The sequence below is a fragment of the Heliangelus exortis genome, chromosome 1, assembly GCF_036169615.1.
Source record: "Heliangelus exortis chromosome 1, bHelExo1.hap1, whole genome shotgun sequence".
Lineage (NCBI taxonomy): Eukaryota > Metazoa > Chordata > Aves > Apodiformes > Trochilidae > Heliangelus > Heliangelus exortis.
In genome coordinates this window covers 141,843,441-141,865,856 of record NC_092422.1, presented here as the reverse complement: position 1 = coordinate 141,865,856, position 22,416 = coordinate 141,843,441, and the positions used below count along the sequence as shown (strand labels likewise).

Sequence of the window (22,416 nt, the reverse complement as noted above, 5' to 3'; positions counted from 1 at the left end):
TTTAAAGCTTGAAATTATTCTTATGGATTTTGGAAGATGAGATGCAAATAGTAAATATAGCATTCTGGATATGGCATGAAAAGTTGTATCTCGATAGAAGTCTGAGTTTCAGCACCTATTCTCCGTTAGCATGTAAAGCAGGGCCAAAAGTTCAGCAAACTGGTGAATCATCTGCAGCCAAGCTCTGCTTTACATGTATTTTATATTGCTCTAATCCCCAAACTGTATTGTAGCTGAGCACAGTTGGTATGCGTGGTGCATCTTGTCCATTGACATTTCTTAGTGTAGATCTTATCCACTGAAATGTAAGGCTATCATCTTTGGAAGTTTGAAGGGTATGAATTTCCACAGAACTGTCAGAGTGACACACAAATCAATCCTTAATAAACTGTCTTTTAAAAGCCTAACTGGAGAGGACACACTGAAAATGTGTTTTGATGACATTTAAGGTGAAAGGTTGCTAATACTACTTTATTTTACCTATCTGCAATTAAGTGATTCCTTTCCCCCACAGGGACATCGATGGAGTGCTGCGACGGGCAAATAGCACAGAATATGGCTTAGCTTCAGGAGTTTTCACAAAAGACATAAGCAAAGCTCTCTACATCAGTGAAAAGCTAGAAGCTGGAACAGTTTTCATTAACACATACAACAAAACTGATGTGGCAGCACCATTTGGTGGATTTAAACAGTCTGGTTTTGGGAAAGATTTAGGTAAGTTGCTGCCCCCTCCCTCATTTCTCATCTGACAGTCCAAATCAATCAAAAAAAGCCACCTTACTTGTGCTAGTTTACTGCATCTGTAACCTCAATGCTTTGTTAAGCTTAACTAACATTGATTAATTTCTTTTGTGGGCTGGGGGGGGGGGGGGGGGAGGCTGGAATCTATGGGGAAGGTAATGTGAGTTTGTTGGGTTTTTTTCTAGCACAGGCAGGTGAACTGTGAATAGCTGTAAAACATGAGCTGTGGATGCATTTCCTGCATCTCTTGTATTCCTCCTATTACAGTAATCTGGTTCCTATTCCGTTCTCCCATACTCTCACCTCAACACCCCCAGTTCAGTCTTTCCTGTACATTTACTAAATAATGCCATGGCATGCAAAATATTCCTCCCCAACTCCTCTCAGAGCAGGAGCGTTACAGCTTGTCCAGAGCAGTGTACAGGCAATGAAATTTCAGCATCAAGCAGTAAAGGTATTGGCCAGAATCTTCTTTCCATTCCCGGAGGAAGAACACTAATTTAGGTTTCTACTCTAAACTTGTAAGAACCTGGAAAACTCGTTCATGCCTTAAAATGCCATCAAATTTTGCCAGCAGTCACACGGAAAGATACATAAGTCTAGTATTTTCAAGCCCAGTTTTTAAAAAAGTAAGGTTTATTCTATAAGAAAAACTTTACAAGTCTGGGCAGACCAAGCCTTGTGGTAAAGAAGACGAGAGAAAGAAAAAAAATTTTCAGCAATGCAGCAGATTATTGCCTTTGGAATGTCTAGCACGCATCAGGCATTTTCTGAGATCAAAATGAGTAATAGTATCAGGAAAAGAGACCAACAACTCCTACTCAGCTTCTTTGCCTAGAAACTTAGCACAGGCTGAAGTTTCTACCTTCAACCATGAGCCCCTCATGGCCATCTTGAGACTGCCACTGCTTCAGACCGACTCAGGTGGCTGCTTGTCAAACTCCAGCTCATTTTTCTTTCCACATCTGTTGGGTTTGGCCTCTTCTTGTCAAACCAGTTCTGTAAATCTCAGTGGGAGGGTAAATTAATTAGTTCCACTTCGTTTCTTAAGGACTCAAATACTGGCTACAACTTTTTTTTTTTTTTCTTAATAAGTCTCTGAAAACAGCCTCTCATTTAGCTGCTATTCTAACTGGTGAATATTGTGCTTGTACAGGTGAAGAAGCTCTTCATGAATATCTTAGAACCAAGGCTATCACTGTGGAATATTAACAGCCTCACTTGGAAAGGAAACTTTCAGAGGAGTTTGAATCTTAATGATGTCTAATGACTCCACGAAGCACTTAATACTATGCCCAGGATATGCTGACTGCAGTGCTCCAAGTTAAAAACAAACACACACCTATTCCATGGAAAAAATTCTATAAATCAGGTCCAAATTTTAGTCTCACTGAAAAATAAAACCACTTGGAAATTAACATGAATTTATTTAAATTATGCAGCAGCAGTTGTTAGCACAATACCCCTAAAAAACCCAAGAAAACATTTTGGCTTATTTTTTAAATGTAACTGAAAAATGAGTTCTCACATGCCTACTTCTTATTTGTGCGAACACAGTATTTACATGATTGTTTAAAATCCTTAATCATTAGGCTTCTCCTGAAGTTCAACTAAGTTATACTTATTATGCTACTTTTGCTATAAACCTGTTCCAGTTTTACAGTAGCAACAAAACATTCTGCTCTGGTGATTTTTCAGCAGTACAGAAAACCTTTGTGCCATAAGAAGTAACTCAATGCAAGAAAGTGCACTTACAATGATCTTTGTATAGTACATACAGAGTTCAACATCGGTGTTAAACTATGCATATCAAGCTAAAGTTACTCAAAATATTTTCTATCTTTTTGTTGATATGGAGTGTGTGATCTGCCTGCAATTTGAAAGGTTAATGGATTAAAATCACTGGGTTTTTTGTCTGTGCGCAAGGACTGTTACCACTGTTTTGTACAGCATTAATACTTTGTATTTCATTATTTTTTTTTTTTCAATCTACGGGAAATCTCTTGTAAAATGACTGAGTTACAATGTTGGCTTTCAAACCTTCTTCAGTTTGAAAGAAGTTTTCCATAGACTGAGACCTTATCTAACAAAGTAAGCCTGCTAAGACCCCAGCTCTTCCTAGACTACAGCTGTACCCAAAGCTTAATCTGATCTGCAGTCCCATTCTCTGATTCCCATCCTTTCCATTCCCTAAAATGTTGTGTGGTTTAACCACGCAATCCCAGTAGAACATGCTCTCTCTATTTTTAAGAAGCTGCTTTGTGAAAAAAGTCCAGAATAATTGTTATTCCTTTTCACAAATATTAGAGAAAAAGATCTTAAACTATAGATTTAAGTATGGAATTCAAAATAAATTCTGTAGATAATGGCAGGTTGCAAGTCATGGTATTAAGTTTAGTATTTGAGCAAATACAGAAAATTTTCCTTTCATGGTATAGAAAATACAAAGTTTCTTTAAGAAACATCCAATGACATCCAGGAGCATGACAGATACTTCTGAAATGCAAAGCAATCTGTAAAGTAAATACAGCTGCCCAAATCCCTGCATTTGATCTATCTGAGGTAAGCATGAATAAGGCACACTTTCACTGCTTTTGGTTTCACAACTGTTCCAAGTTAACCCAAGTACACACCAGCTGAAAATTCACCTCTTGATTATTCTGGCAGTGACAGCTGTGAACAACACGGAAAGGACAGAAATGTGGCAAGGGAAGTGAGAGATGGAAAGTGTAGCTTAAAGTAACACCTCAGAGGCAGATTTGGCCATTTAAGTACCAAGAGTATCTGCACTGTGGCCACAAAGGTTCCAGGTGAGCTGGTAACCTACCTGTAGTGACACAGAGCTCAGTGCAGTCACAGAGGATAAGTAATCCTTTGCTGACCTCTCTTTTGTCACAGCTGTCCTTACCCATGCCAGCTCATCTTGAAATGAGCACTAAAGCAGTGGCTAAGGTCAACAGTTATTACCATGAATGCAATGTAGACATACCTCTAATGTACTTTAAGATAATGTTTAATATTGAAGACCTTGTACATAACACTTCACAGGACATGGAATAAAAAAAAAAACCAAAGCTCTTTTCTTAGTTAACTCTTTCCTGCCCTTGAAGGAAGAACTTCTAGCACACTACAAAAATCTTTCTTCAATAAAAGCAAAAAACCAAGACCTTTAACTAGTTCAAGTAGCCCAAATTCTAGCTGCTTTCTTAACCTATGATGAAGTTCATTTCCACATTGCTTGATGAATAAAACCATACTTAATTCCTCAGAAATCCAGCTTGCCTTTGTCATGACTGGATCTCCACTATGTAAACCGTAGCATTTCATAAGATCCTGATGGATGCCACCCTGGGAAAACAAGGTCATTTAAGGGCCAAGTCTTCAAAGTAAGGAGCCATGATTTGGGCTTGCAGGTTTTTTTGTGTTTTTGTTGTGCATTTTTTAAAGGGAAATAAAATGGATTTACTCATTCACTTTGCTGTCCAAAATTTCTATTTTGCCCTTTTCTCCCTTTTGTTTCGGAAACTTAATGTTGTCTATTGTGACTTCATCAGTTGTGCAGTCATCTTCAGATTCTGAGTCATCTTCTGAAGTTAGTATCTCTTCATCTGTGTCAGAATCACTCAGTTCAACTACAGCCACATTCTGGAAAAAAAAAACAACAAAAAACAACCAACCTCAGTCAACCCATTTCTGTTCCATTTCTAGCATTTGAGTAAAACACAAAGCAAACACGTGGAACTGACTACTAGCATAAGAAAACAAAAAACAGCAATTAGAAAGACTTTTGTGTTCTCCTAGGTTTATGACAAGTATCATTAACAGATTCCTAATATTTACATTGTAATTCACATTGTCCAACAGCAAACATAAAGCCATTTTTTGTATCACTATCAGAGACAGAAATGAGTTAATAGCTGAACTCGGATAGTCTAAATCAGGTACTTAAACTGACAAGCAGGTGGCATCAAAAATAATTTTCAGTAAAGAATTCAGGGAAAAACAATGAGCATATAAATACTCATGATATGTGTGTGTATATATATTAATATAGTTCTAATATAGGACTATATTAGAACCTAGTAGTGTTCATGACACTGCAACTACTACAGAATATCAAGTAGTTTAAATCACCAGGATATTTTCTGAAACAAAAGTGATCATGTATTCCCAAACACAGAGCCATGGTTTTTGAGGCCTGTTTTTCTCTGAAAATATCTGTCTTAAACTGAAAATCAGCACTTCAAGCACTTTCTGTATGCTGCAAAGCAAAACACAGGAATTTGGGACACAAATAAATTACTTTAGTGATTTGTACATAGTGCAAAGATGTTCATCATTACATCTTTTGGCTTCTTTACCAGAAAGCCAAGACACTTGGCAGACACATGAAAAATCTTTTAAAAATCTACAAGAACTCTGAAAGCAACCAATGGCAAATAAATTATTCTGACACACCAAACCCCAGGCTGCCTTATCTCTGCCTTTGATCTTAGGGGTCTGCAGGCCAGAAGACAGCTGGCTGGGACATGAATGTGTAATATCACCTTCATACTTAATTTTCTTACATGAGCACGTGGCTGCAGCACTTTATTTAGAAACATAAAGAAAATACTGATCTGAATATAAATAAATAGACAAATACCAGTCACAAAGGATCATAAGAACATTAACAATTTTTCTAAACTGAAGACCTTTAGCCAGTCCTAAAAATGCCTACGAAGCACAGCTGAAAGCCAGTTATTACTCTTACACTAAAGCCTTCTGCACTGCCTTACTGCACCTTGCACTGTTCAGGTGCTGAGCCAAATTACCCATGAGACATTTAGAATACAATTTGTTACTTACTGATTCGATTCAGAGTTGCTGATTCAAAACTGTATCTTATTCTGTCCTTAAACTACTTCATTCTAAGTCCTTAAATTATGCAAGTATTAAAACCAAGTAGTAAATTTTAACCAAAGAAGGATTTTTATTTCTTATATATCTTGGATTTGCAGATCACAGACTAAAATGGTAAAGACTTAGCCTTGTCTATCAAATTAGCTCACTCTAAAATGATAGAATAATTTTCATACCTTCTAAACTTACTTTATAAACCAAAAAAATACAGTACTTACCATTTCTATAACTTTTTCTGTTGCACTGTCTAGATTTTCAATATCAAATTGGTCAGCTGGTGCTGTTACCATTTTTCTTCTTAGCTCATCATTTGCATGTGCCATCTGTGGTAAAAAGGCCTGTACTCGGTCTAAGACTGAAAAAGAAATAATTATCATATATAGATATATACATACACAAACATGTACTTGTTAGATTATATATATATATATATTTCTGAGGTGTATATATATATATACACACCTCAGAAATCTGTGCATTTAAACATATTCAATTTCTGTTTAAATTTCTAGTTGTCTGCCACATTTAAGATGTTTTAAAAGGAGGATTTATTGAATTTCCCAAGATATAAACAGCAAAGAGGTATAAAATCTATTGGACAGCATGTGGTGCAGGAAGAAATCATGTCACCTATTCCATTTGGATTCTTAAACCCAAATGTGACAAGTTTATAGAAAACTTGCTTGTAAATTCCATAGTTTTCAATACGTATGGAATGCCATCTTAAGAAACTTCTACACCAGTATTCTCTCCAATGGAAATACAACCATGTCCCCCTTTCTTCCCAATTAAAGTAGGGAATGAAGATCTCAAGTAAGATGGAAACATTAACTGCAGTACAGATTTCATGCTGTACCAAAGAAAGTTCAATATATTCAAAAAGGGATTCAAAAGAAATTACAATACTGAGAGACTGATGCTCCACAGAAATACTGCTCTAACCTCAGTGGGACTTTCCAACAATTTTAAGATTATTTGTGTCATTAAGGAGGATCACAAGCATTTCTCTTCCATGGAGTCAGGGAATACCTTCACCTGCCTCCAGAGACTCTCCAGATAATCTCTGGTCCACACACATAGATGAGCCAACTACTAGTTCTCATTCTCTGTGAAGTAAGAGGTACTATCCTGAGCAATCTCCACAGAAGTCTGACAGGTATAAACTACCTTTAAAACACTGTCATCTTCATAAAGACTTTTATCCAAGGAAAAACTCTATATTACAAATTGTTTTTTTCTAAAACTTTTTAAATCGCAGCTCACTCACAAAATAAAAATACAATAATTTGACAGGAATCCCTTCTAAGTTACATGCTTTTTTACACCACATATTTTATACTGAGATATTACTTCTGAAAAGAGGTAAGAAGCCCAGATCAGGAAAAAAAATTAAAAAATAAAATCTGAGACTAGAGAACTGTGGTATATTTTCTTGAAGAGAAAAACTCACAAAGATACTTTCAAAGAGTAACAATTTTTACACTGTGCAATCCTACACATGGAGCTACATGGAAGAAAATGTTACTAATCTCTCTGTAGCTTTGACTAAGACACATAGACCACAGCTTGATTAAAGAAAAAAACAAGTTTTCTTCATACATTCAAATTAAGTTCTTATGCATGAATAGTTATATGGTCTGGCTTAATAATTTTGCCAGCATGTTCACTAAAAATAAAGTTTGAAAGAGACCTACGTGACTTGCATCCATTTGAAAGCAGCTGACCAGATGAAGACTGAAGGTACAACCTGACTACTTCACTTCATGCAGACAGCAGGATCATTTCTGTGAGAAGTAAAGCCCCTAAACCTCAACAGCTGCACCACCCAGCATTGCAAAATCTGTCTTTGCAGAAGCAGCAGTTCCCTGATTAACCTGTGGGATGTGCAACTGCAACGGTGGCCCTGGCACAAGGGGAAACAGATCACAAGTTTCTCCTTTTACTAAATGCAAGGAGAGCACTAAAGAAAAAGCAAATTATGCCAGAGAGGTTACCTGCTGCTTGACACAGCTGCAGTAACAAAGTGCCACTTACCACTACTTCTTGGCATCCTGACTGTCTGTAAACTCGTGGCCTTCTTGCTGTTACGTTTTGAACGGATCAACAAGGTTTCTTCCAGCCCTGGAAACAAACAAGTATATGAAAGTTTACATATTTCAACAGCAAATGTCAAATTTTGAGATGATTTAATCTTTTTTCCTCTGACCTTCCCACATTTCTGTGGCTAAACATGGGGAAAAAAAAACTTCTCTGCCTCCAAAACTCCAGTCTCTTTTCCTGCTAATACTATATACAGATGTCTGTTTGGGGTGGTCACCTCACTGTTCACATTTGTAGCAGGCAGTGAATTTCTAGAACTTGCCACCACAAGCAGCTGTGAAAGCAGAGAGAGCAATCAGGCACATTCAGGGCAAGGGAATTATCATCTGATACTCAAATGGCTGAGCAGAAACGTTCTCTCTGTCTTCACTACCTCTACAATTTGCAGTTACCAGGCAAGTACAAGAACAGGGAGTGCAAAGCTCTTCAACTGAGTTCTCTTTGATTATCATCTGCTACTGCACATCTTGGAAGAAAGAACACATGGAATATTGGTTGGAATCTGCAGGTTAATTCTTCCACTACCTCTGTCAAAGACTTATTTAATGACAATTATCAGTGCACAAAAAATTACCCAACAGCAAAAGATACTGGCACAACAGCTCGTGTTACACCGATTTAAATCCTTTCCTTCATGTCTCTGGGTGTGACTGGGGTGGCTATCAATTGAACGAAGGCCAGAATCTGTGGTGCCAATATTAACTATTTGCATGAGCAGCACCGTAAAACCCAAACGATGCTGGGAAAAGCTGCATTCATTAGGCAAGTTAGTTCTTACGACCGCCACACCGCAGCCACCAACCCTTTATCGTTAATTACAGCGATGTTTTTTTTCCGCTTAACATTTTTTTACCCTTGCAGAAACGTCGTCACGATTGTCCGTAATAATTTAACAGTTGTTTTACCTTTTTTTTCCCCACCCGTGTTTACTTCGCACTATGCTAGCAATACCCGCGAAAACCGCAGCTCTTCACAACCGGCGGGATGCAATAAAACACGGAGTAACAGCACTCGGGTGACCTTAAAAGCCTCCCCCGGGCTGCCCACCCTCTCACCGCAACCCCAACCCAGCCGACACCTCACTCCCGGCCTCGTCCCTCCCGGTCCGGAGGTCCGGCGGCCAGGCGACCCAGCTCAGCCTGAACAGCGGAGCCGCACCACCCGGTGACGGCTCTCCGACCGGCCCCGCTCCCCTGACGGAGGCCTCTCACCCCCTCGGCACCCCACGGCCAGCAGCTCCCGAGAGGCGGCCGGGCCCCCATGTCCACCGGGCTCCGCCATGCGTCTACTGGACCGGAAGTGGCTGCTGGCCAAGCAGAACGCCCCGGGCGCAGCGCCCCCTGGCGGGCGGGAGGAGCCGAGCCGCCCCGCGGAAGCGGCGGAGAGAGAGGGGAGGGGGGTGAGGGGCCCCCCCGGGGGTACCGCCGGGCCTCGGGGGCTGTGCGAGATGGGCCGCTCGTCCGGTAACCTGCAGCCCTGAAAGTCCAGGGTTAACAACGCAGAAAGGACGAGAATTCCCCTTACGAAATATATAAATATATAAACATATATATATATATAATATATATAATAAATAAATAAATAAATAAAACATTTTTAAATTTTATGAAAGGATTCGGTGTGAAAAAGTTCATCCCGTCGCTCGGAGGAGGCAACGCCAAACAGGCTGCGGGCAGGTGATGCTACTTACAGAGGATGCTACTTACAGGGGATGCTACTTACAGGTGTTTCTACTTACAGGTGTTGCTACTTACAGGTGTTGCTACTTATAGGGGATGCTACTTACAGGGGATGCTACTTACAGGGGATGCTACTTACAGGTGTTGCTACTTACAGGTGTTGCTACTTACAGGGGATGCTACTTACAGGGGATGCTACTTACAGGTGTTGCTACTTACAGGTGTTGCTACTTACAGGTGTTTCTACTTACAGGTGTTGCTACTTACAGGTGTTTCTACTTACAGGTGCTGCTACTTACAGGGGATGCTACTTACAGGTGCTGCTACTTACAGGTGTTGCTACTTACAGGTGTTGCTACTTACAGGTGTTGCTACTTACAGGGGATGCTACTTACAGGTGTTGCTACTTACAGGTGTTGCTACTTACAGGTGTTTCTACTTACAGGTGCTGCTACTTACAGGGGATGCTACTTACAGGTGCTGCTACTTACAGGTGCTGCTACTTACAGGTGCTGCTACTTACAGGTGCTGCTACTTACAGGGGATGCTACTTGAATGCCTGCCAGCAGCTGCTCTTCTTTGAAATCTTTCCCATTTTCATTATCAGAGTCTGTCAATTGCACCTAATATTAAATTTAAGGCACTGAGGGAATTTTAATTACCCCTTGGAGAAAATGATGCACCCCTCAAAGTCGGTTGCCATCAGGTAACCTGTTACTGAAGATTTGTGGTGCAGTTTCCATCCCTGTAAGTTTGCAATTTGGACAATGTGGAAAACGTAAAAAGAGAACTGAAGTGTTCTCAAGAGTCTAAGCCAAAAAAGAAAAAAAAAAAAAAGTAATCACATAAGTGGTGCTCTAGTAGAAAATGGCAAGCTTCCTTTCCTTTTCCTTTCCTTTTCCTTTCCTTTTCCTTTCCTTTTCCTTTCCTTTTCCTTTCCTTTTCCTTTCCTTTTCCTTTCCTTTTCCTTTTTCTTTTTTCTTCTTTTTTTTCTTTTTCTTTTTCCTTTTCCTTTCCTTTTCCTTTCCTTTTCCTTTCCTTTTCCTTTCCTTTTCCTTTCCTTTTCCTTTCCTTTTCCTTTCCTTTTTCCTTTCCTTTTTCCTTTCCTTTTTCCTTTCCTTTTTCCTTTCCTTTTTCCTTTCCTTTTTCCTTTCCTTTTTCCTTTTTTCTTGTTTCTTTTTCTTGTTCCTTTTTTCTTGTTTCTTTTTCTTGTTCCTTTTTCTTTTTCCCTTCCCTTTTTCCTTTCCTTTCCCTTTTTCTGTTCCGTTTCTTTTCCTTTTCCCTTCCCTTTCCTTTCCTTCCCTTCCCTTTCTTTTTTTCTTTTCCTTTCCTTTCTTTTTCCTTCCCTTCCCTTCCTTCAAAACAAGAAAAATAACATAAAAACACAGCACCCAAATCCCACTATCTCAGAATGCAGATATACAAAGGACTAAGAGACAAACCTTCTGCATGACTGCAAGCAAGAGAGATGTTGTTTCCCTGACACAGGACAGTGTCCCCAGCCACTTCCACTGCACACCTAAATCCCTGGATGTATTCTGCTGAATTTCCTACATGGTTTGCACCTTTCTACTCAACCGTGCTTCAGAACTGAAGTTTTCCAGAAAAATCCTCTCGCTAGCTTTTCATGGCTGAAAAATGCTAAGGACTGAGGGTTTTTTGCCTTGGGCCACAAAAGTGAGACTTTGTGAATTTGCACACAGCCCATAATAATAGTCTGTGACTCTCAGGTAGCCAAGTTCATCCATGGGTATCAGCCCAGCTCAGTGGAGGGAGTGACATGATACTATATTGTCAACGAATAGGGAGTGATTGTATGATTGCCCAAGATCATCAGACAAGCAATTAGAGAAGCCACAAACAGCACCTCAGGGCACTATTCCCCAACCTGAGGTTTATACACCAACCTGTTGGCAACAGGAGCAGATCTTTATCCAGTTTGCAAGGTGGCCCAACTATGCAGCCGTGACAGGTGTGCACAGCCCAGGCATGGATACCTACGGTTGTTACTGGGGTAGGGAGACAACAGCATCTGTAACCCAAATACCACTAAATTCAGGCTCGAGACATCATTTACCACTGAATTAATAGCTCAGAGGTTTGGGCTGCTTCATTAATTTAATGGAGCATTGTCACAGAGTTCAGGTGTAACTGCATATTAACTGCAATGCTATCACAGTGCAGAATTTTTTGGCTCCAGTTCTGCAAATACATTGTCCAGTGCTTGAATCTCTGCTCTTCCACACATACCCACAGCAGCTCCCTCCGGTTTATGGCAGATACTTGGTCTCTTGCTCATACTGTTTTATTGTTCTGCTTGGAGGAAAAGAGATGTTGTACACTTGGCTGCTGTCACCGTGATGACATCCTGGATGTCTTTCCTTCATCTTTCTCCCCTTTCACCTTCCACTTAAGGCATTCTCACTACTTCGAAGTGTTGAGCAACAATCGGAAGAATACTTGCAATGATAATAACTGCACAAATTCAGCTGCCTTGACTATTTTAGCGTATTAATATAAAGTCTAAAGGGAAACAAGATCTTTGAGGGACTGATTAACAGGGACCAGAAGACTCTGACACTGTATTCGGTTTAACAGAGGCCAAGTTCTTGCAGACTGATATTTAAGTACTTGGTGTACAGAACAGCTGGGCAAGAACACGAATATTCCAACCAACCCAAACACTTAAGAAAAAAAAAAAAATATTTCTGAGGCAGCTACTTCCAGCCCAGCTGCACGTAAGGACAAAAACGTCCCCGGGGCAGCCGAGAGGCCGGTGCCAGCACAAAACGACGACTCGTGTCCTCCGTCGCCAAGAAAGTCTTTGTAAGAGGGAGCACCGGCACGGTCCGCCTGGGGAGCGCCCACCGCCTCGCCCCTCCCCGAGGTTTTTTTGTTCGCCCAGGCTGCGAGGCACCAGCCGGGCCGCGGCGGAGGCGAGGCGGGGGCCCAGAGCTCCGCCCGGCGCCTCCACCGAGCGGGGCCGGGAAGGCGCAAGGGGCAGCGCAGGCTGGCGGCTTCCCCGCCGCTGTCCCCTCAGCGTCCCGCGTAGGCGGAGGGGGGACCCGCGGCAGGAGCTGGCCCAGGGGTGTCCGGTTGGGCTGCGGGCCCGGGCCCCACCCGCTCCGCACCTCCGCGCCCGGTCCCCACCGCTCCCCTCAGTGCGGGGGGAAGGCTGGGGGCGGCTCGGCCCCTCCCCTCCCCTGCCCGCCGCCGGGTCTGAGCCGCCGGTGGCGACGACGGCAGCCGCGGCTGCTGCGCATCTCGGGCCACATCATCGCGGGGGCTGCCCGCCCTCCCGCCGCTTCCGCGCCTGCTCAGTGGCGGCGGCGCTCACCTATCCCCGGAGCTGTCACTGCCGCCGGGCTGCTCCCTCTCCGCTCGCCGCAGCGATGGAGTCGGATTCGGGGCCGCTGCCAGCGTCGCCCTCGCCCAGGTACGGGGAAGATGCGGGCCCGAGGGGTTGGCGGAGGCGGAGAGAGGGGGGAGGCAGCGAGGGGTGAGGGGCAGGGGCGAGCTGGCGACCTGCCGCCCCGGGGAGAGGGAGGCGGCGGGCGGGAAAGTTTCCTCAGGAGTGGGGGAGCTGCTCCCCCGGCAGCGATGCGCCTGCCCCACCCCAAATGCCGGGGGTCCCCGAGAGCTGTCGGGCAGGCGGGGCCGCCCGTCCCCCGGCTGCGGTAAGGCTCGCCCCTTCCCTTGCCTTCCCGTCCCCCGCTCTCCGGGCCCTGAGGCGGCCGCCAGCCCTCGCAGCCTCCCTCCGCGCCCTCCTTCCAGCCGCCCCCCGGCGCTGGGGCGGGCTCCGCCGGCCTGCCCGGGTGCCCAGCGCTCGGGCCACGGATGCTAAAGGGCGTGAGGCTCCCTTCCCCCGGTAGCCAGCGCTCCTCAACACCCCACAGCTGTTTTCATCATGTGCACGTAATTCTGCACTGCTCCAGGTAGCCCGGACAATGAGCCTTTTCTTTGGTTTCCCTGTGCCTGCTCAAGATCTGCCCAGGGTTTCCAGCAGCCCTTAATCCCTCGCACCCTTGTACATCCCTCTCTGCTTGCGTTCCCATTCCCACCTTCACACCTATAAAAATATTCCAAAATCTGCCACAGCAGATGGAGTAGCTAGACAAGTATGGAACCTCAACCAACAGCATACATACAGACTTGACTTGTATGATCATCTTTTGTTTTGTTTTTATACGATTCATGTGAATTATAACGTGCATTTCCATTCTTTTCATACGTTTCTGACAAAAGGTAGGAGCTTTTTGTGATACGCTCCACTTTCAAGCCTGTCATGAATATCCAGTTCAGTTCCAGTTGTAGTTGTGGCTCTTTAACTTCAATTAATATTTTAATTCCCTCCCATTGCCCCACTCTCTGGGAGAATTGAGTGTCTTCACTCACATTTGATCCTAAGTTATAGACCATGCTACATTAGCCAGGATCTGATAAATGACATTATAATGATTGCTTAGTCTTTGTGTCAGGAACAAAACATAAATACCCGAAAGAAGTCTGCACATGTATCTTTTCTTGGTAAAGTCCTAGCAGGCTTTTGTAGACATACTCAGTTATCCCCACTTTACCATTTCAGTAATACTGATAAAAATATGAGAGCAGGTGGAAAGACCTGTTTTGGCAGCATTCCTGACATCCAGTGCCTTAAAGAGATTGAGAAATTAGAGTCATAAATACTACAGTATGACTGGTAGACATTTCAGAAGGAAAAATAGCAGTGTATCATTTTCTTTTCAAATGCCTTAGGATATTATCCACTAAAAACAATGTGAAGTCTGTATTCTAGTCCTTGAGTCAATAAGCAATTCATCCCTCCTTGGTGATGACAGCAGAAATCTGCAATCAGGATCCCAAATAGAACTCATCCTGCTAAGTGCTTATTGGTTACTTAATCTGTAGGACTGAGTACTCTCTTTATTTTTTAAACTTTCCTACACAGTTTTGATGGGCTGGCTGTGATTTGCCTGGCATTTTTCATCTTGGTATTCCATTTGGGTTATTTTTTAACGTGACCACATTTCACTGCCTTTTAACCTTGTTTCTGGCTCTGTTCTGGTCTCTTCTGAGTTGCCTTGAAGTACAGAGGCAAACCAAATGTTTTTCTGACAGCTGCTTTTCTCTTCCTTGTGGCCAAAATTGAAAGCCTCCGTGTTCAGGAGGTGGAATGCAGCAGTCTCAAACTTGTCTGAAAATGGAGCCTGAGGCTGGCAGCTCTTTCAGTGTCTTAAATTCAAAAAGGGACCTGGAGGTTCTTTAATCTGTTTTGGTTTGGTTTGGTTTTTTTCCCCCCACATTATTTTTTCTTTTCTTCCTTTTGCTATTGATAAACACCGTGACAATCAGTATACTGCATAATATGTAATAAGTGGCATGTAATACCCATATATCTGCTTTGCATGCAACATTTGTTAATTTTCAGCATGTTTTTCAGTCTGGTGTGAATAACCTTAGCCCAGTCCACCACCTGGGGTTCTGGATTCTACAAGATGATGAATGATAGTAAAGGCTATTTACTTTCTCTGAGTGCTGAGGTGACATGATGGAACTTTCACTTTCTGCTGATACCTTCACTAGGATGCAACGATGTAAATGATTTGCCACAGCTGTGAGAAGGATATTAGTGCAATACTGGGAACTTCTATAAATGCAGGACACAAGAGTGAAGGAGAGGCAGTGCAGATCCCTGTATCACCTTTCTGAACCTAAAAAAGTCCCTCCAAAGCCTTGCATTTCAAACTTCTCAGACCCCATCTCTGGAAATGGTCTAGTCAGCCATTTCTGCTCATTTTAGGGTCAAGTTGCCCAGGCTGCTTAGAGCCATGTACAGTTTGGTTTCAAATATCACCAAAGGTGGAGTGTCCATAACCTGTTTGGACCCGTGTTCAACTGCCCACACAGTGAAACAAAGCTTTTTCTTATGCTTAAATGGTATTTCCTGTGTTTCAATTTGAGCTCACTGCCTCTCATCCTTTCTCTGAGAAGAATCCGGCTTCATCTTTGAAGCCAAAAAAGAATCCAGCTTCATCTTTGCTTATGCTGGCAAAATATTAAAGCTTGTTATTTCATTAATGTTTCACATTACTTTCCTGTATATCCATTTTCAAGGCTTGGTCTTGTACTGAGAGGCGTTTCACAGGCAAGCAGATTTAAGCTATTGTGTTTCACTCTAGGTTGCTTAGGAGTGCAGTGTAGAGGATTGCCTTGCTTTAAAAGATTCCCTGTTAAAAATGTTTGCAACTTTTAAGAAAATGGGTTTTGACTGAGGTGTGATTACATTTCGCTTCTGTGAAAGCCCTCAGTGTTATTCAGATAAGTGTTACCTTTTGGTTGTGTTAGCGAAACTCTGAAATAAATTAATTTTCCTAGAGTTAGACAAATATTTGGTTTAGTCTGTCATAATGTTGACTCTATAATAAAGTTTCATAGTCAATGGTTCACCACTCTTTCCCCCTTCCTTTTTTTGAAGGTACTTGAAAAAGTACAGTGATTTAATGACTGTTTTTTTTATTTTTACATGCTTTAAATATATTACCAGCAGTCTATTAACTAAATGATCAAATTTAGCTGTAGAATTTAGTCTCTTAACCCTGCTAGTGACAGATGTTCTTTAGTAAAGTGTGGAAGAAGTATCTCCTTCTCATGTTCTTGAGAACTTACTCATGATGAGTGCATCTGAAGCAATATTGGAAATTTGAGAAATAATGAAAAGCATTTTTGCTGCCTCTTCCTGAACAGGTATATTTTTCATGTTAACTGAATCTTCCTCAGATGAATCAAGATCAATCAAGCCAGTCAAAGGTGAAGGATAGAAAAATGTGATGGTCCCAGATGTTCAGTTTCATAACTGGAGTACCTGATACTTTCCTAAAGCAGCTATCCATTTCCAAAAGTCTCTTCCAGCTCATGGTCCTGTCTGTTTTCCATATCATCTGCTTCTGGCTGTTTGCTTTCCACATCACATATACTGTCTCTCTGTGTGTTTTTGAAACTGCTATGTGCATCAATTTTTTTAATTCATATGTTTTGTTACCTGTTGGATTGCTCAGTGTCTCACTCTTCAGGAACATGTCTTCTGCAAACTGCAGGGTAGGGCTGTATTTTCTGTTTGTTCATGTTTCCAGAAATGTTTGTTTATGCTTGTGTATATTTGCAGGAGTGAGAGAGCAATACACAGTAATTGTTATGATGTAATATGATGATTGTTATTTCCTTCATACACAAGATGTATGAAGGAAAAGAAGAAACTATTAAAAGTAGGCACTTAGGAAAAAATAAAGATATTATTATATTCATTATTATATTCACTGTCTGACCTTGCTCATTCTTTTGCTTGTAAGGACAAAAGGTGCCATTTTACTTCATATATAACATGGCAGGTGTAGGATAAATTTGAGGCTGCTTTCTGGCTTATCAAATGGATCTATGTCTCTCTGTGTCTTTGCATTTCTTAGTGCTCTTTCTCTGTAGCCTTCTGACTATATGGCATGAAACCAGATTCACTTATCTCCTTTTCTTACATAAATTTGGGATGGTATTTTTGAGATTTTTATCTCCTTTTTGTCATATCAGTTACCTGAATAGAGCTTGCTGCTTTAGCTGAGTATGTCTTTTCTAGAGAGCACAATAAAATGAGCATTGTTCTTGTCAAGGATAAAGCTTCTTAGGGCATTCTTGTCCCTGAGATCATACTGTTCCTTAGATGGTTTGCTGCATTCTATAGACACAAAAAAATAAAAAACCCAACACTAAACCAAACCAATCAACCAAAAAAACTCAAAAGTGAAAACAAAAAAACCCAACCCTAAAAGTACAGCAATATTAGCATCCCATAGCTCAGGATAAAATTATTACATCTGATGGTATGTGGAAAATTATCTCTGTTGGACAAGCTTTTAGAAATGAACAGTTACAGTCAGAAGGCTTCAGAATTATCTCCTCTCTCTGTGCTCTGAGGAAGTAATTTCTCTTCCCTGAAAAGTGTATTTGGCAGTTTGTCTTCCTGAATTCTCATTTTTCAGCATTTATCATTAGCTCACTTTTATCATTCCAAGTCTTTCTGGTAGGAAAAACAGAAACGACTGTCATCCAAACTGCTTTGTACTATAGCAACCATTAGCTGTCCATGCCAACCTCTTCCTCCCTTTTAACTTGCTAGCTGACTAAAGACTTTTTCTGTTCCTCTTTTTTTTTTTAATTTTAAGTGCCATTTCTATTTTTCAAACCTTTTTCTTTTTAACTGAAACTACAATCTTACAAAAAGACTTGTTTCTTAAAAAAAAAAGTAAAATATGTATAGTGAAAACTTGAAAGAAGAAACTCCATATGTTAGAAAAATGAATAGTTAACCCAAATATTTTTGTCTAGAGTTCCAGACCAGTGAATAATTTCCGTGAGTCACTTGTCTAGTGCTCTCCTGATGTGACGGGAGGACTTAACTGGAGAAGCCACAATGAGAGCCAAACTTTGCGTTGTTAAAGCTAATGGGAATTTTCCTCAATATATTTCCCTGTGAAATAGAATCTTTCTTTCATTACTTCTCTACCTGTCCTCCAAAAAAAAAATACCACTGCCCCCAAAAAAACCCAGTGAGGTCCTGTGGGTTTCAGTATGTGTGTTTTATCACAGACACTTTTTTATCTAAATTCTATGTCTCATTCTTGAGTTCTATCACAGTTCTCTAATCTAGATGTTTTCTGAAAGATGTTTCCTTGTTATACCCTTCCTGAAACTGTAATTTTTCTCAATTTCACAGAACCACAGAATCAGCCAGGTTGGAAGGGACCTCTGAGATCATCAAGTCCAACCCTTGATCCACCACCACTGTGGTTCGCAGACCATGGCACTGAGTGCCACATCAGTCTCTTCTTAAAAACCTCCAGGGATGGAGAATCCACCCCCTCCCTGGGCAGCCCATTCCAATGCCTGATCACCCTCTCTGTAAAGAATTTATTCCTAATATCCAACCTAAACCTCCCCTGGCAGAGCTTAAGTCCATGCCCTATTGCCTTATTGGGAGCTGCCTGGGAGAAGAGACCAACCCCCCCCTGGCTACCCCCTCCTTTCAGGGAGTTGTAGAGAGTGATGAGGTCTCCCCTGAGCCTCCTCTTCTCCAGACTGAACACCCCCAGCTCTCTCAGCCCTTCCTTACAGGACTTGTGCTGGATCCCTTCACAGCCTCCTTGCTCCTCTCTGGACCTGCTCCAGCACCTCAATCTCCTTCCTGAACTGAGTGGCCCAGAACTGGACACAGGACTCGAGGTGTGGCCTCACCAGCGCTGAGTACAGGGGCAGAATCACTTCCTTGGACCTGCTGGCCACGCTGTTCCTGATACAGGCCAGGATGCCATTGGCCTTCTTGGCCACCTGGGCACACTGCTGGCTCATGTTCAGCTTCCTGTCAATCCAGACTCCCAGGTCCCTTTCTGCCTGGCTGCTCTCAGCCACTCTGTGCCCAGCCTGGAGCTCCCCATGGGGTTGTTGTGGCCAAAGTGGAGGACCCGGCACTTGGCCGTGTTGAACCTCATCCCGTTGGAATCAGCCCAACTCTCCAGTCTGTCCAGGTCCCTCTGCAGAGCCCTCCTGCCTTCCAGCTGATCCACACTCCCCCCCAGTTTGGTGTCATCTGTGAATTTGCTAATGGAAATTTCCTTCAACTTCTCTTGTATTCCTCTTAATCCTTCTATAAAGCTGTTTGCTCTTATCATACAACTCGGTAAGAGTTTGCTGGTTTAATGATACATCTGCTTCTGCTCCGTGTTTCTTTTTACTTAGATAATGTCATCTTTGGGCCCGGAAGAAAAAATATTGTGTCTTCCTTCTCTGTCTTTCTGTAGCACTTAACCATTTTGTCCTGAGTCTACAGGTCTCTTGGGACAGCAGCAAAAGTTGTTTGCTTACTTATAATTAAAAGTGTGGAAGCCAGAAGCTAGGGGGTTTTATGTGCTTGGGCTAAAAAGTTCAACATGGCACAGGCTGCTACAGAACAGCAAAAGTTCTTGCAGTAATCTTGGTTACTTAAATTCCTTTGTTGGTCTTGTGGGAAAAATACTGCTTGTTCTTCCAAAACTTCTTTCTAAATCAAGCAATAAACTCCACTGTCATTTTAAAAATATTCATTTCTTGGTCAGAGCTTGCTGGGATAAAGCAATTGGTAAAGGGAAAATCTTCATGTTGTGTTGGATTCATCTCTTTACTCAAAAACCTCAAAACAGTAATTCTGTGAGCAGCAGGACTTTGGAAGTAGACATGCTGGGACTGCATATGAGTGAATTGCCCTAACTAGTGTTTGAAGATGTCTTTCAGCAAGGGCACAAGTTTGGATCTCTTCTAAGCCTGTTAAGTTTGACATCTTTACACTTGCTGCAGTCTATCTGAAATTGTTCCATAAATACTGGGTTACTTAAAAACATTGAAGCAGAGGGAGTATAGAGATCATTACATGAACAATATGATCCTAGGAGCCCGATTTTCTTAGGACACGTAGATTAACAGCCCTTCACTCCCAAACTATTTTTATTTCCTGAAGTCTGTAAAAATAGGTTTTCACATCTTCCTATGGGTACAGTGTCCTGAGCTTGTGGAACTGTGTTATCCCACATCATGCTGGTGTAGTTTGGCTGAGCTTTGTTTCATTGTTTGTGCCAATCATTTACTTCTATCCATGGAGTCCAGTAATAAATACCAAAAACAAGAAACTTGAAGTCAAATTAAGACTGTTATTTTAATAAATCACCATAACTGTTATCATAACATGAAAATTTAGGAAGAAGCAAGTAAAACGGCTTCTCATGGAGGAAATGTCAAATTATTTGAGGCTCTATGTGAGAAATAGATCATTGTTTAATTTTCTACCGTAATGGAAATTTAAAAGTAGAAAGAAACCCACGTTGTCACATTAAATATAGAAAATTAAAAACTGTATTTGTGTGATTTGCAGGAAGCAAAACAAACTGACCACCGCTAGTGTTAATATTGATCAAATAGTTATATTTTAGTGATTACTACACATCAGAACAACCTATCTTTCAGGAAATATCTGCAACCTACATGTCATATAAAATTAAAATAAGATTCTTAGTGCCTTTAATTAACCTAACTCCTAGCCTTTTGTTCCAATTTTAATTGCATTTTAATATGCCATATTTATGAATACATCACTTAAAGTTTATTTTTATCTGAGATTAATTTAAATTACTGTAGACTAGTTTGTCAGAATTTCATTACTGTCTTCTTTCCTTGATAATGTAGTATTTTGTGAAAAAATAGTCATACTATGTATGTAGTAGCTCTTTATATTTAATATAATTAGTATACTCCCTTCAGAGAAGTCAGTTGTCATGATTTTACACTGGCATGAACACATCAATACTCTTGATACCATTTTGAAACTTGGGTTGTTTGGTTTTTTTTCCTTTTTCTGTCCATGCTCCTTGCCATTAGCATAGAGTGGGGAGAACAACAGTGGCCCCACACTGCATTGTGATGTTTCTATTTGCACCTTGCAGAAATTTTTGGGATCTACTGGATCCCATTTTCAAGACCAGTGGAACTCTAGGGCACAGCATCTGCCTGAAGATTTTAACTTCCTGGGCTTTGGAAAGGCAAAAGTCAGGACCTTACCAATTCACTTACAGCCCATGTTGCTGTCTCTTTCTTCCACTGGGAAGTACACTGGTTTATGAATCTTCCTTACCTACCAACTTTTCCTTTTTACCTTCTAATTTATTTCAAATTATGCAGTTGAATGTTGGAAGAGATTGGCATTTCTACAGACACTTGCTTTGGAAAGATGCTTGGTGATCTCAAAATTCAAACCAGTATTTTGCATCTTCTGCAAATTTTAAAAGATTTTAAAGCTTAAATAAATACTTTTTACTTTTTTGCAGATCCAGTCTTGCTTATGGACTTGTTGAAGATCTGAGATCAATGGACAAACATTTTTGCGTGCAAAAAAGGATCATTTTGGTTTATCTATTTTAAAATCATTGAGTGTGGCACTTGATGACTCAACCACAAGATTTCTTTGCAGACATCTGAAGAACAAAGTGCTTTTCAACCTGTACGTCTGTAGCACTATGACTAACTGTAAAGGCAGATCTACCATCTCCAAACCAAATAGCAAAGCTCATGACAAAGAAGGTTTTGTAAACTGGACCATAAATCTTAGTACAATTCAGTCTGATAAATTTTTGAGACTGCTTTTGAGTATGGTTCCTGTTGTTTACCAAGTAAACCAAGATGAAAGGCACAAAAAAGTGAGCAGTGTCTGGCAAGATGGATTACAACCATCAGGACACAACTTTAGTGCTAGGTCTGAACAACACACAGAGTACCATCACTTCTCAGAACCAAGTTTTCATGGCAGTAATGGACACAGCCCATCAGGCTGTAGCCCTAAATATGATGATTTTACCAGTTATGATTACTGTGATGGAATGGACACATCAGAAACAGATGCCATGTTGCAGGAAGACAATCTATCTAGTGACAGTAATGAAGATATTATTGTGGAAGGAAGTAGAAAACAACCCAAAGAATCCAGTAGTATTATGGCTTTACAGATACTTGTACCATTTTTGCTGGCAGGCTTTGGGACTGTTTCTGCTGGCATGGTTTTGGATATTGTACAGGTTGGTATTTAATTTGAAAGATGTTTTGTTTTTAACAGGTAGTCTAATAATTCTGATAGTCTAGATTTTTATAATATTGAGGAGTAATTAGGTTGGTGTGTGGTTCTGTTTCTATGAGCTCTGTTTCCCAAAACCTCATCTTAAGCAGTTGCAATGTTTAATTTGGAGTCATTCAGGTCTGGGTAAGTATTGTCACTTTGCCACAGTGAGCTGGGGAACTAAACTGTTACCTTCTGCTTTAACTAAGGATAGGAATAAAAATTTCAAAATTCTGTTGACACTAATAAATGCATACATAGGCAAGTGAGATTTGTGATTAGCTGTGATGCTACCATATCTAGGAGTTTAAAAAGATG

At 41.2% G+C, this 22,416-nt stretch overlaps 3 protein-coding genes across 4 annotated transcripts in view; 2 read left to right on the top strand and 1 right to left on the bottom strand.

Moving 5' to 3' along the window:
- The window catches only part of ALDH1L2 (aldehyde dehydrogenase 1 family member L2), a 33,833-nt gene extending 29,619 nt beyond the window's left edge, over positions 1 to 4,214 (top strand). Inside the window, exons 22-23 of one of the 2 annotated variants that reach the window (XM_071728698.1) lie at positions 515 to 714; positions 1,898 to 4,214. In XM_071728698.1, the coding sequence (XP_071584799.1) occupies positions 515 to 714; positions 1,898 to 1,953 (256 nt within the window). In that variant the 3' untranslated portion in view covers positions 1,954 to 4,214. The remainder of the gene's footprint in view (positions 1 to 514; positions 715 to 1,897) is intronic. The other variant, XM_071728708.1, reaches the window with a different exon arrangement.
- NOPCHAP1 (NOP protein chaperone 1) lies at positions 2,149 to 9,076 on the bottom strand. The gene is made up of 4 exons (XM_071728720.1): positions 8,955 to 9,076; positions 7,678 to 7,764; positions 5,862 to 5,998; positions 2,149 to 4,386 (listed from the first exon to the last, which is right to left on the bottom strand). The coding sequence occupies exons 1-4, from the start codon at positions 9,022 to 9,024 to the stop codon at positions 4,204 to 4,206; spliced, it is 477 nt and encodes a 158-aa protein (XP_071584821.1). The 5' UTR covers positions 9,025 to 9,076; the 3' UTR covers positions 2,149 to 4,203.
- Positions 9,077 to 12,741: 3,665 nt separating this feature from the next.
- SLC41A2 (solute carrier family 41 member 2) overlaps positions 12,742 to 22,416 on the top strand; it is a 54,317-nt gene continuing 44,642 nt past the window's right edge. The window contains exons 1-2 of the mRNA XM_071728689.1: positions 12,742 to 12,858; positions 21,317 to 22,060. Of these exons, the coding sequence (XP_071584790.1) occupies positions 21,506 to 22,060 (555 nt within the window). The 5' untranslated portion in view covers positions 12,742 to 12,858; positions 21,317 to 21,505. The remainder of the gene's footprint in view (positions 12,859 to 21,316; positions 22,061 to 22,416) is intronic.

What these genes read in the sequence shown, in the direction of transcription:
- NOPCHAP1 (XM_071728720.1), bottom strand. Translation starts at nt 9,024, where the DNA reads ATGGCGGAGCCCGGTGGACATGGGGGCCCGGCCGCCTCTCGGGAGCTG. An exon ending in GGCCGTGGGGTGCCGAGGGG is followed by an intron (nt 7,765 to 8,954) that starts GTGAGAGGCCTC and finishes GTTTGTTTCCAG; the next exon opens with GGCTGGAAGAAACCTTGTTG. An exon ending in CAGGATGCCAAGAAGTAGTG is followed by an intron (nt 5,999 to 7,677) that starts GTAAGTGGCACT and finishes TTTCTTTTTCAG; the next exon opens with TCTTAGACCGAGTACAGGCC.